The following is a 21,858-nucleotide window of genomic DNA, read 5'->3' as shown; positions in this document are numbered from 1 at the left end:
TCAACATGACAAATGAAAATGTTTTTACTTTCCACTAGCGAGGGCAAACAAAGTCAAGTGAAATGTGTCAAATACTTTTATTACAACGTATACTTGGAAGTTATCTCATTTAGTAATATTTTCACTTCTGTCTTTTCATTCTCCAACAAACCAGTCTGTGCGTCCTGGGCATCAAGCAAGTCTTGGAGTTCTAGAGCTTCCATGAATATTTCATCAAGATTTTTTGTTCTATTCGCTGGATTGCCGTTGAAATGAAGGCGCTCAAGCTTCTCAGTGATTTTTTGAATTTCAAAAGATGTTTCAAATGAAATGATAGGTCTCCTTGCTTCTATCATTAAATGGATTCGTCCTGGAATTGCTTTGGAAAAGTGTTCATCTGTGTAGACATTGTCAAGCTGATCCACCATTTCGATCAATGCTTTCAACTGTCTGTCCTGGGTGCTTTTGTCCTTTGTTTTATTATTGAATAGAACAGCGCGATGATGACACTCTTGCAACAACTCTTGAAATACGCCTTGCTGTGCAGCACACCATTCTTCAAACCCTTCACCGCTTTCTTCACTTTCAAAGTCATCCCCGTGAGTTATAACCAAAATACAGTTTTGTTTCACAGACTCGACCCCAAATAACTTCTTCAGAAAGTCCACTGTGTCTTTGTCTTCATTAGAAAATCGACCAAAGCGTACAACAAGCAATAAAGCGTTATAACCATTCGGGCTAGACCTGATGGCTTCATTCATGGCTTCCAAGACTAACACCGTGGCAAGTTCGTTGTCAACACGCGTGTCTCCGACCCCGGGACCGTCCACAACATTGATACGGCGCCCATTGAAGTCTGTATGTGCTTCAGCAATGCTGGTAGTTACTGAGGTGGTACTAGATGTCGAAACAAATAGAACAGTTCTTAAAATAGAATTTCCTAAAGCACTTTTCCCGTTCCCAGTCTTTCCAATTAAGAGAAGATTAATGTCTTTTTGATGAGACGATGCCATGTCTGTCAAATAAGAGAAGATTAATGTCTTTTTGATAAGACGATGCCATGACTGTCAAATAAATAAAATAGTGCATAAGTAAATATATTTCATGTTGCTATGTAGAACGTACTAATTTTATTTTTTAAGCTACGTCCCTAAATTATAAGATAAGATAAAATAGTATAAGATGCAGGTTTTTGTTTCATTAGAATAATGAGCAAACAAACAAAAATGCAATCATTAAATTCAGGACGTAGAAATAGTAATAAAATCATTATCTGATGTCAAGTTAAACACTCCATAATGCTAATAGTATATACTAACTTACATGGTACGCAACATTTTGGTGCAGCAGTTTGGCTTGGGCTATTTTGGAGTGAGAATTTCTGACGGTAATTAAAAAAACAGAAATCTGTGTATAATAATCATTTATTTTTTCATTATGTTTGATGAACTGAGATCAGATGCAAAAGCTCCATAAATTATATCTGAACAACCCAAACTTTCAGTCCACTAAAGATGCATTCACAAACATCCGCAAAAATGTGCAAAAACAGTTAAGCCAAATGCAAGATACCTGGCTAAGCAAGAAAGTGGAAACAATACAGGAATTTGCTGACAAGCACGATATGAAGAACTTCTTCCATGCCATAAACGAGGTCTATGGATCCACGAAGTCAGGCTCATCCCATCTACTAAATGCTGATGGGACAATCCTATTGACAGATAAGGAATAAATCCTAAAACGCTGGGCCGATCTCTTTGAAAACGTTCTCAATACACCTTCCATTATAAATGAAGTGGCCATAGACAGGCTAAAGCAAGTACCAATAAATGAAAAAATGGATTACCCCCCCCCCACTACGCTAAAGGAAACCGATCTTGCCATTCAACAGCTCGCAAGCGGAAAAGCCTCATGAGTTGACTTCATTCCCTCAGGGGTCTACAAAAAAGGTGGATTTGCTCTGATTGAATGACTTCATGAACTCTACTTAATTATGTGGGAACGAGAGTTAATACCACAAGACATTAAAGATGCCACAATTGCCCATCTTTACAAGCGAAAAGAAAACCGCCAAATCTGTGACAACCACAGAGGAATATCTCTTCTCTCTATTGCTGGGAAAATCCTCGCACGCATCCTACTAAATCGGCTCATGCAACACCTACCAGAAAGCCAGTGAGGCTTCAGAAAAGAGCGTGGAACCATTGACATGATCTTTGCGGCAAGGCAGCTCCATCAGTAATCAGAGACTTGCTATTTGCTGACGACTGTATCTTAAATGCCTGCTCTGAAAATGATCTGCAGAGCATCGTCAGTGACTTTTCAAGAGCATGTTTAAACTTTGGCCTTATTGTAAACACAAAAGAGACTGAAGACTTATATTTGCCTGCTCCAGGTAAAGTCTAATCGGATCAAAGCATCAAGATAAATGGACATGATATAAATGCTGTGGACAGATTCACATATCTTGGCAGCACACTCTCCAGAAACGGAAAGATTGATAATGAAATCGACCTGCGTATCGCCAAGGCCAGTGCATCCTATGGCAGACTGTCTAAAAATGTCTGGAACAAACGAGGTATCACCACAAATACAAAGCTAGGGATCTATCGAGCTGTCATCCTCCCTACATTGTTATATGGTTCAGAAACGTGGACAGTGTATAGAAAACATGCAAAGAAACTGAAACACTTCCACATGACATGTGTAGGAAAAATATTGAATGTCAAATGGCAAGAAAAAATACCAGATACTGAAGTCCTTCGAAGAGCGGGTCTGCAAGCATCCACACAATCCTGATGCAGTCCCAGCTGTGATGGGCAGGACACGTCTGCAGAATGGAAGACCGCCGCATCCCTAAACGATTCCTGTATGGCCAATTAAGGGAAGGAAAGCGCTTGCAACGCGGTCAATGAAAACGCTTCGGGGACACCCTCAAAGCTTCTCTGAAGGCGTTCAGCATAGACCCAGCCACCTGGGAGACAGAGGCACTGTGACGATACGAAACTTGCATACATAAGTTCATTTTAGTTTTTCCCAGCAAACCGTGAGAAACTTTAATTTTTAACTTAAACAATTATTTTCTTGTCCACCCATAACTAATTTCTTTTAGGATTTATCTCCCCTCGCACCGTTTCTCACGGGACGAATCTCACGTAAAACATTAACTAGCCTCTCCAGGGCTAACTCTTAATTATTGACCGCTGGACAGGTGACCAGCACACAACAAGTCGCTCCGCGGCCTAATAACTTTTCACACCTATCTCCCCCCCCCCCCGCAGGATACGCATCGCTCTAAGAATAGCATTGCACTCGGGCTGGACAGATACATATTCGCTTAAGACTTTACTCTCACGGTAGGCAACGAATATTGACCATAAATCTGACCTGACGCCTGACATCTCCGGTACATCGATACATGTGAGAAAATCAGCTAGCTTTCTTCCCCACCCGTTAAACGAAAAGTCCCATCTATATATATAGAGAGACCAAAGCATTCCAAATTAGGCCCGCTAGGATTCATACAGTCTCCTCTGTTAGGAAGTTTAGTTGTGAGGTTGCATTAGGGACAAACGGCCTGGTTGCTACCCCTGGTTGCTACCCCTGATTGCTACCCCTGGTTGCTACCCCTGATTGCTACCCCTGATTGCTACCCCTGGGTACTACACACGATTGCTACAACTACCAGAACTCCATAGAAAGCTGTAACCGAGGCAGACCACACCAGATACACCCCCCCCCCAATTACATACCTGTTAGCAAGAAGGCATTGCCTACTGTCCTTGGCCCTAACATATTGCCCAGTGTCCACAGTGCCCTATACTGCCCAATATCATCTGCCCAGTACCCGGCCCAAACTGTCCACTGCCCAATAGTTATTGCCTAATGCCGACAGATTAGAGCAACCTTCGCAGCAGAAGATAAACTGGTGTTGAGTTAGCACGGCTCTCTACGAGCTAGAGATCACAGCTGAGAGATCGTCCCACTACAACTTAGTCTGCAGCCCCAACCTTCTCTATTGCTAAACAGGCAGCGGCCTCACCCTAGAGCCAGCTTGCCTACATCATAGAGAATATCCCGAGCCGACGTCCTAAGACAGAGCCGGATGACTCATCCTTCTGAGTGCCAGTCCTACGACCGCCAGAAGACGACCCAGGAGCTAGCAGCTAAGAAAAATAAGTAGCAGACATAGGAACATTCTTCTCCTCCACTCACTCAATAATTAGCAATCCATGATGAGCAGATATATTAGATATTAGCACCTTCATTTCATTCCTTAATTATAATTTTATTTGATCATTTTCCTTTGTAAACTTTCATTTATTAAATTATTTTATCTATAAACGTATAATATTGGTCTGTTCTTACTGTTAGTTGCGGTGTGCCTGTACAAAATCTTATATGTGAGCGGGATAAAATTAATAAAATTTCCCCTAGACATAAATAAACAAGCCATATATTAACTAATTAACATCTCGTCACATATAAATGTGGTCCCGTCCGGGTATCTGAAACTAGAATCCTATATTAGACAGGCACAGGCATACAGCAGTAGAACTTTCCTAAATATAATATACTTTCATTATCTTAAAGTAGCGGATTGCAAACTGAGTGAAGAGTGTTGCTAGAGTCTTTATTTTATATCTATTTTACTTTAGATGTTATCACATATTAACTTAGTTTAATATTATTATTTGTGGTTATTTTAAGTTGCATCACTGTGCTTAATATTATATTATCATTACGGGCAACGTGGTTGTTCCATACGGGCTTCATATAACGCTCTTACTTCAATAATATCCCTCCTTTTAGTCTTAGTAGTCTCCAATCTTATTTCTCTCATACAAAAATAATGGCCAGCAATACAAGGTCCAAAACTGACTCTGACAGAAAAGTAAAAATACAAGAGCTGACAGAGACAGCGGCATTGTTAGAATTAGAAGGGAAAGATCGCTCTGACTACATCCGACAAAAGCTGGATGAATGGGAATTAGAGGAGAAGTTAGCTCGAGAACGAGAATTCGAGTTAGCATTAGAAAAAGAAAAACTACAACTCGAACACGAGAGACTCAAAAATGAGCATGAGTTAGCCATGGAGCGGGAGAGACAGGCAACTGAGAGAGCTAAAATAGCTCAAGAGAATGAGACGGCTCGCACAGCCGCTGAATCTCAGCCTGCTAGCCCAGCTTCCAGCCAAGGGTCCTCAAGTAGCTCACCCAACATCCCCTTCGAGCCCTTCGATGAGAAGAGCGAAAGTGTTGAAGTTTATTTAACACGATTCGAAGAGGTGGCACGCTATTATAGCTTGCCAAAGGATAGGTGGTGCTTTAGACTAGCTCAATGCCTTAGAGGCAAAGCATATGAGGCTTACACAAAGCTTCCCTCATACCAACGGGAGGACTTTGAAGCCCTAAAAGAGGCACTATTGGTTCAATTTGAGCTAACCTCTGACTCATACCATAAGAAGTTTCGAGGGTCCCGCCTTGAGCGCAAAGAAACTTATGTCAATCTTTGCGACAGGCTGGACAAATACCTCGGGAAATGGCTAGCCCTAAGCAAAATGCCCGAAACATTTGAAGGTCTAAGAAACCTTATTCTGGCTGAGCAGCTTCGAGACTGCTTAACGCAGGAAACTCGAATATATGTCAATGAGCAACAGGTAATTGACCCTTCTGACATTGCAATTGCTGCAGACCGATATTTAGCTGCCAGACGTGACACTAAGACAAAGACGGAAGACTCATAGCCCCAAGCAAGCACAAATAGAGCTAATTCCCACCAAGGGAAAAACAACCCACCCAACCACAAAAACAACCAGGCCGTTCATCCTCGCCCCAATACCCCGAACCCTGCTAATTATAGATCTTCTCACCCGCCCCCAAAACAATGGTGTAATTTCCATAAAATTAATTCGCACGACACTAAAGACTGTCGGAGCAGAGGTAAGCCCACCCATACTTTAAATAGTATACGCAATCCTGCACCGAGTGATGCTGAAGCCCTCGTCTTGGCCGCAGTAAGCGCTCAGTCAGGTGAGTCTCCTCATCCCCCAAGTGTCGAAAAGGCGCTGGTCAACGGGAGAGCTGTGACTTGTCTCAACGACACAGGTTGCTTGGTGGAAGCTGTAGTTCGGGAGTCATTGGTAAGCCCGAGTGACTACATCGAGGAGACTACCCAAATCCAAACAGTTGATTTGGAGAGTCCGCCCAAGACTCTACCTATGGCTCTCATAAATGTAGAATCAAAGTATGTCCGCGGTCGCATCAAAGCGATTGTGATGAAATCCCCAGCCTATGATCTCATATTAGGCTGCCGATACGTGTTTCTAGGAACACCACCATACCCCAGCGTCTCTGCACCTGTTCTCACCAAATCACAGGTACAAGTGGAAGAATCTGACTCCCTCAAAGTCAATACCATTCCATCTGAGATTAGGGAAGCTCAGAAGCAAGACCCCTCGCTTCAAAAATATCTTAAGTTCGCCCAAGAAGGTGAACCCGCCCTTGGCAAGGTACAATTTTTCTTTAAAACAGGGCTACTATATCGACGAGGTAAAGAACCAGATGCCTGCAACCAGCTGGTTGTGCCCAAACCATACAGGGAGCAGGTTATGCAAACAGGTCATGCCTCCTCTTTAAGTGCCCATCAAGGTCAGAGCTCGACCCTCAACAGGATCCGATTCCATTACTTCTGGCCTGGCATGACCGAAAACATCAAAAGATATGTCGCCTCATGTCCACAGTGCCAAAAGTTGTCACCAAAGAATCGCATTCCGCCCGTTCCTCTGGGAAAAACTCCTTTGATCGAAACTCCGTTTAAACGAGTATCTGTGGACATACTTGGTCCTCTACCCCGCACGAAGAAAAGAAACGCCTACATTCTTTGTGTCATATGTCAAGCATCAAGATGGCCAGAGGCCGCCCCTTTGTCAAGCATAGACTCTAAACATGTGGCTGAAGCTCTGTTCAATATGTTCACTCGGATAGGCTTTCCCGAAGAGATATTAACAGACAATGGTTCTCAGTTCACAGGGAAGTTAATGAAGGAGGTGTATGCTCTCCTTAATGCAAAACATCTCCGGTCTTCGGTATACCACCCCCAAGCAAATGGTCTTGTAGAACGGTTCAATCACACTTTGGTAACGATGCTTAAACGCCTCATCGATGAAAAACCAGAAGAGTGGGACACTTACCTACCTGCTGCTTTATTCGCATACCGAGAGGTACCTCACGCCAGTCTAGGGTATTCGCCATACCAGATCATCTTTGGATCTCATCCCCGTGGCCCACTAGAAATCCTAAAACAAACTTGGACCAAAGATCAACTCAACGATGAAGTCAAAACGGTGTCCAAATATGTGAAGGACCTCCAAGAAAGGCTACAAGACATACGGTCCCTGGCTAGAAGCAACCTCATCAAGGCACGTAAGAGACAAGAGAAATACTACAACAGGAGGGCTATAGAGCGGTCACTCAACGTCGGAGATAAGGTTCTCTTGTTACTGCCCAAGAACACAAACAAGTTACAGATTTGTTGGCAAGGCCCATTCGAGGTGCTGAAAAAGGTATCGCCCACTAACTAAGTCATTAAAGTCGGTCGCAAGGAGAAGTCTTATCACGTGAACCTCCTCAAGCACTACTTAGAGAGGCCTTCACAAACGGACCCTCCCCGTGACTTGATGGCTATAGCGGTGGCAGAGGATGTGAAAGAACCCAAAGACCTAGTGGAGTACCCCCTCCATGCAGTGGAGACACACGAGAACGTCACCATTAGTCCACAGCTAGACGCCGAGCAAACGGCCGAGGTCAAATCTATGCTAGCGGAGTTCCATGACGTCTTGTCGGATAAGCCTGGCAGAACATCGCTTGAGCGGTTTTCGATGAAGCTGTTAAGTGCTGAGCCCATAAAAGTAAAGGCCTACCCTTTACTTCACGCAAAAGCTGAGGTCATCAAACAAGAGGTGGAAGAGCTTCTAAAAGCTGGAATTATAGCGCCTTCGGTCTCTCCATACAACGCTCCAGTGGTGCTAGTTCGGAAGCCAGATGGAGGCCATCGCATGTGCATTGATTTTCGACGCCTCAATGCAGTGGCTGAATTCCAAGCGGAGCCTCTTCCAGACCCAGCCACAATTTTTGCCAACTTAAGTCACGCTAGATATTTTAGCAAATTTGACTTAAGCCGAGGGTACTATCAAATAGAAGTTGAGCCAGAATGCAGACCTTTGCTAGCTTTTAGCACCCCACAAGGGCACTATGAATTTCAAACGGTCCCATTTGGTCTGAATAACTCGTCTAGTGTGTTCACGCGTATGATGAGAAAGCTATTAGCTCCCATCGAAAGTCCAGGCATCCAAAATTTCATAGATGATATTCTGATCGCCACGGAGACCTGGTCCGAACACATAGCTCTCATCTCCTCCCTCTTGCTAAGGCTCCGCGAGACGGGTCTGACTGCTCGGCCCTCCAAATGTCTCATCGGTTTCACAAGACTCAAGTTCTTGGGCCATGTCATTCAAGAAAACCAGCTCATACCAGACGAAGAAAAGGTTGCTCAATTACTCGAGTCTCCCAAGCCGATCACAAAAACTGGAGTGAGATCATTCCTCGGGATGTGTGGTTACTATCAAAAATTCATCCCACACTTCAACTCTATCGCTGCCCCACTGTCAGATCTAACAAAAAAGGATCGACCAGACAAGGTGACATGGAATGAGGAATGTGAGCTCGCATTCCAACGACTCAAGGAATGCCTCACTTCATCACCAGTGCTCAAGCTACCTGACCTGTCCCGCACTTTCGTGTTGAGGACAGACGCCAGTGGCTCTGGCCTGGGTGCAGTTCTGATGCAAACTGCCGAAGGATCCGGTGACACACTTTTTCCAGTAGCTTATGCAAGCCGTAAGCTGAACCAGGCAGAATCCAACTACGCCACAATAGAGCTAGAATGCCTGGCACTGGTGTGGGCGATAGAGAAATTCCAGGCATTCTTATATGGAAAGCACTTCACTCTGCAAACTGACCACAAGCCGTTATCTTACTTATCCTCCAGCAAGCATCTAAATGCCAGACTTATGAGATGGTCTTTGCTATTGCAACCATACTCCTTCCAGGTTGAACATGTTCCTGGAAATGAAAATGCAGCGCCTGATTTCCTCAGTCGGCACTGCGTTCTTGAGCCCACAGGCCTCAATGGGTACCACCCCTCAGTAAATTTAAACAATTAGATTAGGCAACAACAAAGCTCAAATGAAACTTGTATGCAAGCAGTATTAGTATTCTGCGAATACTTTTTAAGTGGGTGGGTATGTGACGATACGAAACTTGCATACATAAGTTCATTTTAGTTTTTCCCAGCAAACCGTGAGAAACTTTAATTTTTAACTTAAACAATTATTTTCTTGTCCACCCATAACTAATTTCTTTTAGGATTTATCTCCCCTCGCACCGTTTCTCACGGGACGAATCTCACGTAAAACATTAACTAGCCTCTCCAGGGCTAACTCTTAATTATTGACCGCTGGACAGGTGACCAGCACACAACAAGTCGCTCCGCGGCCTAATAACTTTTCACACCTATCTCCCCCCCCCCCCCCCCGCAGGATACGCATCGCTCTAAGAATAGCATTGCACTCGGGCTGGACAGATACATATTCGCTTAAGACTTTACTCTCACGGTAGGCAACGAATATTGACCATAAATCTGACCTGACGCCTGACATCTCCGGTACATCGATACATGTGAGAAAATCAGCTAGCTTTCTTCCCCACCCGTTAAACGAAAAGTCCCATCTATATATATAGAGAGACCAAAGCATTCCAAATTAGGCCCGCTAGGATTCATACAGTCTCCTCTGTTAGGAAGTTTAGTTGTGAGGTTTCATTAGGGACAAACGGCCTGGTTGCTACCCCTGGTTGCTACCCCTGATTGCTACCCCTGGTTGCTACCCCTGATTGCTACCCCTGATTGCTACCCCTGGGTACTACACACGATTGCTACAACTACCAGAACTCCATAGAAAGCTGTAACCGAGGCAGACCACACCAGATACACCCCCCCCCAATTACATACCTGTTAGCAAGAAGGCATTGCCTACTGTCCTTGGCCCTAACATATTGCCCAGTGTCCACAGTGCCCTATACTGCCCAATATCATCTGCCCAGTACCCGGCCCAAACTGTCCACTGCCCAATAGTTATTGCCTAATGCCGACAGATTAGAGCAACCTTCGCAGCAGAAGATAAACTGGTGTTGAGTTAGCACGGCTCTCTACGAGCTAGAGATCACAGCTGAGAGATCGTCCCACTACAACTTAGTCTGCAGCCCCAACCTTCTCTATTGCTAAACAGGCAGCGGCCTCACCCTAGAGCCAGCTTGCCTACATCATAGAGAATATCCCGAGCCGACGTCCTAAGACAGAGCCGGATGACTCATCCTTCTGAGTGCCAGTCCTACGACCGCCAGAAGACGACCCAGGAGCTAGCAGCTAAGAAAAATAAGTAGCAGACATAGGAACATTCTTCTCCTCCACTCACTCAATAATTAGCAATCCATGATGAGCAGATATATTAGATATTAGCACCTTCATTTCATTCCTTAATTATAATTTTATTTGATCATTTTCCTTTGTAAACTTTCATTTATTAAATTATTTTATCTATAAACGTATAATATTGGTCTGTTCTTACTGTTAGTTGCGGTGTGCCTGTACAAAATCTTATATGTGAGCGGGATAAAATTAATAAAATTTCCCCTAGACATAAATAAACAAGCCATATATTAACTAATTAACATCTCGTCACAGGCACATAACAGAGCATCATGGCGTCACGCTGTGAAAACTGGCGCACATGTTGCTGAGGAAAAGAGAAAAACGCTGGCAGAAGAAAAACGCCAGAGAAGAAAAGCATGGCCAATGACACTAGCTCCAGCTGGAATAACCTGTCCAGTGTGAAGCATAACATTCCGGGCTCACATAGGTCTCACCAGCCACATGAGGAGGCACAAAACCCCAGTGCAAAGCCCTCAGCCCCCTGGAAGACAACAGTGATCATCGTTGATCCACGATGGACGAATATGGTCAACAATCTCAGCCCCTCCCCGTACTTCTGAAGGACAAAATGTTTGACCTATTCCATGACTGAACAGCGTTAGAAAACTAGTTTTTAAATGTAATATTCCTATAAATAGGACTGCCTTGTCGTTTGCTATAAGCTCTTGACTGATGGTCACGTGTTCAAAGCCTGCCCGTCGTCATTCCTGGCCGTACGTCAGAAGGTTTGAGCTTGCATGTAATAATATTTCTTTATGAAGGAACATTCAAACATTGAAAATACAACAAACAAATATACACATCGCCAAAATGTCTGACTAATGAAGAAAATGATGAGAAGCAGAAAGAGACCTTTATGTATTTCTAATAAATCTCATTGGTAAATGGACACAAAACCCACATAACCGTAGGATGCTAAGTCATAAAGTCAACACAATAGTTACACAACAAATTAACATAAAAAATCTAATGGATAAAAAAGCTATTTTTATTCACATAATAAATAAGTTTTGAACACGAGCACACAGATATTCTTTGAATAATTTAATAAAATGAGAGTATATAATGTGTTTAAAAAATTTAACGCCTAAGTACTCTGCGCTAAAACGGTAGTGCCAAAACGGTAGCGTCAAAACGGTAGCCTCAAAACGGCTGCACCAAAACGTCTTACTTCGCGGTCTAAAAATAACTCGAAAGTTTCTAATATTATATTTGATTAATATGTAGATATAAAACTTACCCTTTCTTTTGTAGAGTCATGTCTATAACTTCTGTTACAGTCCTTGTGTAACTAGCACTAATCTTTATTTCTATTTAAAAGTCTTGGATCAAGAACTATTGAAGTTCTATGTAGAGTAGAGCTCTACACACAAGAACTTAAATATAGTACATTTCAGCGCAATGTTTACTTTAGGATCACGCCTATATTATAGAAGATACTAGCTTAGCCTATTGGAATCTATTGTATCACTGTATAAAGATAACGTAGTGTCATAGTACCAAGTAGGAACAGATGGTCAAAGAGAGATAACTGGCCCAGACACATTGAAATGACGTGGAGTCGGGTAAATCCGAGGCTGAATTTCTGACTCAATCTGAGCACATTTTCTTAAAAAGCAGATCGTGCATTTTGTAAAGAAACCTTCTCCAAATAATCTCTACTAGGTGAAGTCTGCCGGGATTATTTTCTACTGGGAAAGGGGGCTGGGGTTGTTTTTGTTTTTTTTTACATATATATACACATACGTCTTTCGGTCGTTTTTGTACCCTTGAATAGGTTCTTCTTTTGAGTTAGTGGAAAGACTGGAGACACCCCGCTCTTGCAACAAGTGGTTCTGGGAGAGCGCTGTGACCATATATATATATATATATATATATATATATATATATATATATATATATATATATATATAGATAGATAGATAGATAGATAGATTGTGTGTGTGAATATACGTAGTTATATTCTGTCCCTTCATTCTTTCGGACGTTTTTTTATACCTTAGGATAGGTTTTTCATTTGGTTAGTGGAAATACAATAGACATCCACGCTCTTCCAAGCTAAGAGGTATGGGGAAACTGCGAGCTCTGCCATCGGGTCCGGGGCGGAGTCCTGGTGACAAGCATTATTTCCGGTATTTAATAAAAATGCATACTCTGAGATATCTACAGTGCATTATCCTGCTACCATTCAAAAGTTGTAGTTCTAAAATTAAATCTGATATTTAGTGTACTTTATTTATGGAGCCTATCGACTGGTAGAAAGTGCTAAAATGATAAACTATAGTTTATGCTTTAGTATTTTATTGCAGGGTAACCATAAAACCTCTTTTGACTACGCTTATGACATTTAGTCATTGCAGTTTTGATTTTCCTTTTGGTTGGAAAAGAGGGGAGTTATTATCAAAACTTCTAAGGGGTACGCTCATAAAATTTGATGATTGGTGATTGTATTTTTTTTTATAGAAAAGGGGAGTTTTATCGTCAAAACCAACTGTTGGGGGGGGGGAAATCAAAAGTATTTGGAGGGGGTTTTGTAACTTAAAACCCCCTCAGCTAAGCTCATAGAATTTAATGCTGAACTTTGGAATTTGTAGTTTGCTTTAGTTTAATATTGAAGAGGTTTTTCCTCAATACTGTCTGGAGTTGTGTTTTTTTTTAAACTCTAAACACTATGGAAGAGGTTTTAAACTTAAAACCCCGTGGAGCGGGTTTTAAATTAAAAAAACCCTCTTGGCTACGCTCATAGAATTTGGTGACTGTTGTTTGCTTTTTTTGTATATTGAAGGGGGGTTTTAAAGTCAAAATACACCGCAGGGGCATTTAAAATTGACTCCCGCTTTGGCTACGCTCATGGTATAAGGTAGCTATGGTTTGTTTTATTTTTTTTTTATTTAAAAGGGAAAGGTGATAAACCTCACCTTGTCTGCGCTGGGGCAAGTGATGGATTAACATTTAACCTACTATTAACAAAATTAATGCAAAAACCTGTCACAAAAATCCACTTCCCCCGCTCCCCCGTGGGGAGCTTTCGTTTTGGGGTTTCCCCAAAATCTCCCGGCAACGCCCATGATTCACATTTATTGAAACATTTATTTTTCAAACTTTAGCAACACAAGAACAACAACACATAAAAATGCCTGCATTTTTTTTTCAAATCCAAAACTTTGATGACCATATCTTTTTAAATTAGCTTGGAAGCTAGGAATGTTGTTACAGAATGACCAGTAAAGCTTGGAATTATGTTGCGTTAAAAATAAACTGCTACAAAGTTTTCCCGAGTATAATAAGGGGAATTCCCAAAATTTATAATTTTTCAAGGGAAAGAATTTTTTTCTCCACTTGATAAGATAATATTTACACTGATCTGAATGTTGTGCAGTTTTATCTCAAGCGTCTCATTGACTTTGTGACAAGTAAGAAACATTTATATTTCCTTAATAAAACTATTATATTGAACATTTTATATAAAGTTAATTTCTTGGTGTTATATTCATTTTTTTTTACTAATGACAACTGTATTGAATGTTAAAAGTGTGACCAGGGCCGCAGCGAGGGTTGTGGCCGCTTGCGTGCGAAATAAAAAGTGCCGCCCCCCTCCCCTTTTTTTTTCTAGAAAATAATATTCCACTAAGACTGAGCTGGACACAGTTCCAAAAAGTGGCCTTTGATTTAAAACCATTTTTTTGTGTAGACCATTTCATTTTTTTCTTTCATATTCGCACCTCTGTTGTATCCCTTAAGTACAACTATGAACTATGCACTGTGAACAATTTTGGATATACGTGCCTACAGAAATCTGAAAACTTGGTTCTTTGTGATAAACACCAAAAACGAATCTCATTCTGCCCACTCGCTTTTCTCCTGTATTTGCGACGATTATAATTGATGAGCTGAACAGCGTAAATGATCATGATCTATATACAATTACTCGGTAACTTTGACTGCTTAACAGTGTTATATCAATATGGTCTGGACGTTGATACATTCACTTGTTTGTTATTGTAAGTTAAAGTATAATTTTAAAAAACAAGGTTACAAAGACAGTTTGTGTGGAAACACAAACTCAAAATCGGCCCCCGAAGTGGTTCACCCAGGCAGGCTTCAATATTTTCAGAAGAACATCCAAATGAAATTATATCAAAGACAAATGAGGATAAGAATGGAGAAAGAAGGTTGACAGATCTTGTGTAGTGCCCCAACGGTCCAGCAGATCAAAGGATAGGTGCAAGTGAATGCAAAGTTAGATATGAACCTGGCCTAACTGGTTCCCCTTTCAGACGTTGTGGTCTATGGGGCAGATGATGTTAAGTTCATCTGTTTTTGTAGCCTACGGTTAACAAGGGTGTCATGTAGTCAGCACAGCGACCAACTGCTTTTACTTTTCCCCAACTAATGTCAGGTACCCATTAGAGCTGGATGGACTCAGAGGCGCCCAAGGATTCCGGAGTTTTCACCAGGATTCGAACCCGGGACCCCCGGTTCGGAAGCCAAGCGCTTTACCGCTCAGCTACCGCGCCTCTCCTGGCCTAACTTAAGTCTTAAAATTGATGTAATTGTTTTGAATATACTACGAGATGCCAGTCCGCGTTCAAACAAAATGAAGGAAAATGAAGTTTAATAGATTACTATTCGTTTTAAATTAGGTCTAACTTATAATGCATACTAATTAGCTTTTTCTCTTTAAAAAAACTGCTTGCATAACTGAATTTAAAAATTAAATTTTTCGCTTTCAGAAAAAAAAAATAACCGTGCATCAGAACTTTGAATGGTCTAAAATATTGTGATGTCGGATTTTCAATATCTTTTCTAGTTTACGAGATCTAAACGGGACGGACGGACAGACGGACAGACATTTCACACAAAACTAATAGCGTCTTTTCCCCTTTCGGAACCGCTAAAAAACTCGAAATAAAAAAGCCATTGATAGTGGAACTTTTTCAATGTTCTTTCAACTTTCATAATAATTATCAAGATTGTTATTTGGAGAGATGTGCATTGTATCCACAATCATCTGACATACATGGATTCAGATTTACCAACAAATTTATCCAACAAATGAAGCTACTCAGCGCTGAATATTTTTCTTAAGTTTAATACAAAGTAAATAATCCAAAGTACAAGTCACTTTAACATTGACTTAAAATAAAACATAATAAGGCAGTGTTTCTCACATTCCCGGGTGGCGACTCCCTAGATAACAACATTTTCCTTCGAGCCCCCTTTAGAAGCTGGAGCCCAAAGGAGCGATGTAGGCTCCCACAGTGAGTTTCATAAGTTGTTTTTTTTTTTAGAATTCAATAAAAAAAGAAAAGAAACTTAGTCACAATTTTTAGGTTTTATTTTTCATTAAGGATATATTTAATTGAACACTGTGTCTAGATACCAAATTAACGTCATCAAACTTCACTAAAAAAAATTTTTTTTGGGGGGGGGGGGGGTAGATTAGTGTTACCTACATAAAAAGTTCTTCCTGGAGGTGGAAAGAAAGATAGGGCACGTTTCCGCTCATGCCCGCAAGAGGTCTGAACTTTTTTAGCCGCCCCCCTCCTGTGTTGTAGGTCGGTTGTTAGCTTGTAGCTCAAGCCAGCAAGTATAACTGAACCGATGTAGGCGAATTATATTTCATAATAAATTAACTTTAAATAGTTTGAACAATATAATTGCTATTATTCACGATTTCACTTGAGATCTAGATCTAATAGTAATGAAATAAACTGATATTTAAACAAAATCTAGCTCACAACAAAATAAATAAAGTCTTTACTCTTTCATGTCTTAAGATCATCTCACATTTGAACTAGGTATGCTAATTTCATCATCGTCACTGCATAACAACCAATCAATCGCTTAACTCTTTCTCTCCGTAATTATTTTTCCAAGTTTCGACGAAATTCTTTATTTTGCTCATTACTATTTCACTCTCCTGTTATGGTTAAGCTTCCATAGCTTGGTCTTTGTTATCAGAAATTGTATTATTTGGTATAGAATTAAAGGGGAATGCATGCTCTTTTTTATATAACACAAAATAAAGTTTATAAAAATAAACATTAATTTAATTTAATGAGGTCGAATCAACGATGGTATCGTCAATTAGGAGAGAAAGAGTTAATAACTTCTTCTTACCGCCGCATAGGAAACATACTCCATAACTCATATTTGTCACTACATTGCGCCCTCCCCAGTTCACATAAGAGGTACTAGCGCCCCCCCCCCCCAATGAAATAATAGATCTACTTAGAGTGCAGGCTATTCGACTCCAAACAAATATTACAAACAACCCGCGAAACTTCAAGGCCAGAAATGAGTTAGGCGCCTATGGGAAAACACGTGGGAATCTCTCGTACGCTGCTCTATTTTTTATTTTCTTTTTTCTAGTTTCCGAAATAATTTCTTATGTACGAATATCGATTATATTTTCGAAGGATAATGGAATAATTTGAATTTATATAAAATATTTAAGTATTTTTCTTATTTAACAAATTTTTTTTTTTAAAGTAACCTTGGAATTATGATTTGACCGCCCCCTAAAGTCGGCCGCCTGCGTGCAATGCACACATTCCACAATAGGTAGCGGCGGCCCCGAGTGTGACACATAGTCAGGACCTATTCTGCCACCATGCCTCCCCTCCTCACCTAGAGCTACCCAGTTAAAGCCATCTGTCAAAGTTCATAACCTTTTTGTTTAAGTTCGATTGCAAACTAAAAAAAAATACAAATGTGATTTTTATTATTTCATAATCAGAAATGTTTCTCTGCTGTTTCCAGAACTATTTCCCTCCCTCGTCTTACAAATAATCCTAGATATATGTTATCTTTATATATTATTCCTTTGTGTGTCGTACAATACTTTATTGAGTCTAAATTTTATATTTCCAGTTAGTAAATCACAATGAGTAGTGTATCGCCAAATAGAACTCAAATGGATCTTCTCTTGATTGGGAAAACTGGAAACGGTAAAAGTGCAACGGGAAATACAATCCTTAGAAGAAAGTCGTTCAAGAGCGTCCCTAATTCATCTTCTGTTACTAAACAAATTCAGCAAGATTATTCAGATTTCTACGGCAGGTGTATCAAGGTGGTTGATGGTCCAGGGGTAGGTGACACAGACCTAAGCTACGAGGATGCTCTTAAACTTGTGCTGAAGAATGTCCAAGAAGCAATATATGCAAACCCCGAAGGCTATCACGCTTTCCTTCTCGTGGTTCGCTTTGGAGGCAGATTCACCAAAGAGGATGTGCAGACCATAGATGTGCTGAAAGGAATCTTTGGCGATGAATTTGTCCAGAAATACTGTATCCTAGTTGTAACTTGTGGAGACAATTTTGATCCTGAAGAAACTGGAACAGAGTGTTTCTATACCTGGTGCAATCAGCAGTCAGGAGTTTTTAAAACTCTAGTGAAAGAATGCAACAATCGGGTCATCCTATTCGACAACAGAACCAAGGATTTATCAAAGCAAACAGATCAGCTCAATCGCCTCATCAGCATGGTGAACAGCATTAGCGCTATGGGTCTCAGGTACAGCCATGAGCATTTCAAAGCAGCTCAGAGGAATCGTGATAGATTGATGGTAGAATCTGTTGTTCCTCTCATCAAAGAAGAAAGTTTACGTGAAACAAGTTTAATCATTCAGCAACTTAGCAGAGTGCAGTTGGACGATCCAGAAAAACAGCTGAAAACATTGGACGATCTATTGAAGAGAGTGGATTTACTTCTACAAAACATTACTGAACAAGACAAAAACACTGGTGCCCTGAAAGTTGTTATACAAAATGTCCAACATGTTAAACAGTGTGTCGTGGACCAAATTTCCAACGTCAATGAAGCAATAGAAATGGCAAACATCAAAGCTCGAAGACAGCAGGAGATCGAGCGATTGAAAGCAGAACGTGAACAGCAACTGAAAGACATTGATGACGAAATGAAGAGAGAATTACAAGAGAAGATTGCATTGATGGAAGAAGAACAAAGACAGACTGTGAACAAAATGGAATCCATGGAGATTGCTCTCAGAAACAAAACTTCTGAGGTTGAAGAAGAATGCAGAAAAGTGAGAGAGGCGAAAACGTCTGAATATATTTCTTTCTTCAGACATGCTCTATTTGACGGAATCATACCGATGATTCTAACTATATTTGAAGCAAATTCGCGAAATTCTTCCGACGATTTTTCCTTGCCAGGCCCTAACAGAAGAATGATTCGATCTCCTGATGTTGATTAAGATAGAACATCAGCCGCGCATACTAAAGAAAGCTGTGGATAAGTTTGAATTTTTGATATTGTGACATTATTTGCTTGTTACAGATTGTTGACCTCTTCCTGGACCTCTATAGAACATTTAAAAAATTGTGTAAAGGATGGTTTCGTTAAACGTCTTACTCATCATTGTTCTACTTCCTCTTATTGTAACTCTTCATTGGTGGCTGGACCGAGACCAATCGCAATATTGTTTTCGAGTGGACACATATCTCAGAAACGGCTCTGTTGATTTTCCTATAAATTTGACAGTGAATGTATATCTTTTTGAAAAAAAAACCTCATTGGCCACACAGGAGAGGCTCGACCATTATAGTTGTAAAAAATGTAATCATCTTAAAATGTAATTTTGTCTGGAGATCCTTATCTTGAATACACATCAGTGGGAACTAAGGTGTTCAAACTACAAGAACATTTTGTGCATGGTCTTATGCAGCAATGAACCCATGGAACTTCTTAACCTAGCCATGACCTAGCCTACTCTTTTTGTATGTTCCTAAGTGTGGAGCTGTATCACCAAATTACAACATATCTCTAACTAGACCCAGTAGTCTAGTCTATCTGGATCTATGTTGCTAAACTAGAATTTTATTTTCTCGGAGTAGATTTATTCATGGGCGTAACTAGTATTTTTTTCGGGGGGAGGGAGGAGGTTAAATGTTCTTTCTTATATATATATATATATATATATATATATATATATATATATATATATATATATATATATATATATATATATCATTCATTAGTTATTAACACTCAAAGTAATCACTCATGCAAATAGTATTAGCCTCATTAAGTAGGGATTGTCATTTTAAAATTATTTTTTTTAAATTTTATTTGTTTGAAAAGTAATCAGACATTTTTCATAAAGAATTCTGACTTATCTCAACAAATCTGTATTACTTGTTGATATTTCTATTCTCACATTGTGTGGCCTATAGAAACTAAACTCAATGGTCAGAGTCGCCTAACTCTTAAGTCGGAGGCGCACGTTCTTTTGTCTAGAAAATAAAGTTATTACTAAATCTCGAGAATAAAAGTTTCTTAGTATTATTTTAAACTTATTTGTCTCGTGCTTTAACCGTTTCTTGAAATCTAGTGTGTGTGTGTGTGTGGGGGGGTAGGTCTTTATTTCTAGCTGTTTCATTGACCACGTCTCCATTGTGAATCTGATTGATAGAACAGCAAATCAATAAGAGAGGTCGAAAGGCGGCGAACATCAACCATTTCTGTCCGAGATGTCCAAATAGACTTCTGTTTCACATCTAGGATTTATTTTTCATTGGACAAAGTTTGACAGATATTTTGTTTCGACATTTTTGTGTTTGACTCTGTTGAACTTACTAATTATCTTGAGTTGCTTTGAACTTACTAATTATCTTTAGTTGCTTTGAACTTACTAATTATCTTTAGTTGCTTTGAACTTACTAATTATCTTTAGTTGCTTTGAACTTACTAATTATCTTTAGTTGCTTTGAACTTACTAATTATCTTTAGTTGCTTTGAACTTACTAATTATCTTTAGTTGCTTTGAACTTACTAATTATCTTTAGTTGCTTTGAACTTACTAATTATCTTTAGTTGGAAAAGACAAATGCTGATAAAATATAAACTTATATATCTCATCACAATCTGTCTGCCTTCATGTCTATTTTTCTTTTTTTGTTTTTTAATAAAAATACTCTAGTTATAAAACTATCAGCTAAACATTTGTACTTTTTTGTTTTGTTTTGATTTGTCTTTGCTTTAATTGTTTCCTTTGCTGCTGTTTAAAAGTCATTTAGAATTGACTCGTCAAAGGTTCAAAGTCATCGCTAGAGTCACCACAAAGAGTTTAAAGTAATCGCTAGAGTCACCACAAAGAGTTCAAAGTCATCGCTAGAGTCACCACAAAGAGTTTAAAGTAATCGCTAGAGTCACCACAAAGAGTTCAAAGTAATCGCTAGAGTCACCACAAAGAGTTTAAAGTAATTGTTAGAGTCACCACAAAGAGTTCAAAGTAATTGCTAGAGTCACCACAAAGAGTTCAAAGTAATTGCTAGAGTCACCACAAAGAGTTCAAAGTAATAATTGCTAGAGTCACCATAAAGAGTTCAAAGTAATTGCTAGAGTCACCACAAAGAGTTCAAAGTATTCGCTAGAGTCACCACAAAGAGTTCAAAGTAATTGCTAGAGTCACCACAAAGAGTTCAAAGTAATTGCTAGAGTCACCACAAAGAGTTCAAAGTAATAATTGCTAGAGTCACCATAAAGAGTTCAAAGTAATTGCTAGAGTCACCACAAAGAGTTCAAAGTAATCGCTAGAGTCACCACAAAGAGTTCAAAGTAATTGCTAGAGTCACCACAAAGAGTTCAAAGTAATTGCTAGAGTCACCACAAAGAGTTCAAAGTCATCGCTAGAGTCACCACAAAGAGTTCAAAGTAATAATTGCTAGAGTCACCACAAAGAGTTCAAAGTAATAATTGCTAGAGTCACCATAAAGAGTTTAAAGTAATTGCTAGAGTCACCACAAAGAGTTTAAAGTAATTGCTAGAGTCACCACAAAGAGTTCAAAGTAATTGCTAGAGTCGTCACAAAGAGTTCAAAGTAATCGCTAGAGTCACCACAAAGAGTTCAAAGTAATCGCTAGAGTCACCACAAAGAGTTCAAAGTAATCGCTAGAGTCACCACAAAGAGTTCAAAGTAATTGCTAGAGTCACCACAAAGAGTTCAAAGTAATAATTGCTAGAGTCACCATAAAGAGTTCAAAGTAATTGCTAGAGTCACCACAAAGAGTTCAAAGTATTCGCTAGAGTCACCACAAAGAGTTCAAAGTAATTGCTAGAGTCACCACAAAGAGTTCAAAGTAATTGCTAGAGTCACCACAAAGAGTTCAAAGTAATAATTGCTAGAGTCACCATAAAGAGTTCAAAGTAATTGCTAGAGTCACCACAAAGAGTTCAAAGTAATCGCTAGAGTCACCACAAAGAGTTCAAAGTAATTGCTAGAGTCACCACAAAGAGTTCAAAGTAATTGCTAGAGTCACCACAAAGAGTTCAAAGTCATCGCTAGAGTCACCACAAAGAGTTCAA

General features: G+C 39.9%; 2 protein-coding genes across 4 annotated transcripts; one reads left to right on the top strand and one right to left on the bottom strand.

Moving 5' to 3' along the window:
• Positions 1-60: 60 nt before the first annotated feature.
• On the bottom strand, positions 61-12,095 carry LOC106065858 (GTPase IMAP family member 7-like). Of its 2 annotated transcripts, none has more exons than XM_013224772.2 (2): positions 11,768-12,095; positions 61-1,043 (listed from the first exon to the last, which is right to left on the bottom strand). In XM_013224772.2, exon 2 carries the CDS (start codon positions 990-992, stop codon positions 81-83), a length of 912 nt encoding a protein of 303 aa, XP_013080226.2. In that variant the 5' UTR covers positions 993-1,043; positions 11,768-12,095; the 3' UTR covers positions 61-80. The 2 variants fall into 2 exon arrangements, with proteins under 2 accessions (XP_013080226.2, XP_055869645.1); XM_056013670.1 differs by having other exon boundaries at positions 61-994; positions 11,768-12,094.
• Positions 12,096-13,791: 1,696 nt separating this feature from the next.
• On the top strand, positions 13,792-20,493 carry LOC106065859 (GTPase IMAP family member 9-like). 2 transcript variants are annotated; one of them, XM_013224773.2, is made up of 2 exons: positions 13,792-13,940; positions 17,404-20,493. In XM_013224773.2, exon 2 carries the CDS (start codon positions 17,417-17,419, stop codon positions 18,746-18,748), a length of 1,332 nt encoding a protein of 443 aa, XP_013080227.2. In that variant the 5' UTR covers positions 13,792-13,940; positions 17,404-17,416; the 3' UTR covers positions 18,749-20,493. The 2 variants fall into 2 exon arrangements, with proteins under 2 accessions (XP_013080227.2, XP_013080228.2); XM_013224774.2 differs by lacking the exon at positions 13,792-13,940 and adding an exon at positions 14,506-14,528.
• The last annotated feature ends 1,365 nt before the right edge of the window (positions 20,494-21,858 follow it).

This window comes from Biomphalaria glabrata, chromosome 16, assembly GCF_947242115.1.
Source record: "Biomphalaria glabrata chromosome 16, xgBioGlab47.1, whole genome shotgun sequence".
NCBI classification, from domain to species: Eukaryota; Metazoa; Mollusca; class Gastropoda; family Planorbidae; genus Biomphalaria; species Biomphalaria glabrata.
Note: the sequence above shows the minus strand (reverse complement) of the source record. Positions and strands in the feature narration are given on the sequence as shown.

Excerpts from the sequence above, each read along its gene's own strand:
- LOC106065858 (XM_013224772.2), bottom strand. The coding sequence starts at position 992 with ATGGCATCGTCTCATCAAAAAGACATTAATCTTCTCTTAATTGGAAAG.
- LOC106065859 (XM_013224773.2), top strand. The coding sequence starts at position 17,417 with ATGAGTAGTGTATCGCCAAATAGAACTCAAATGGATCTTCTCTTGATT.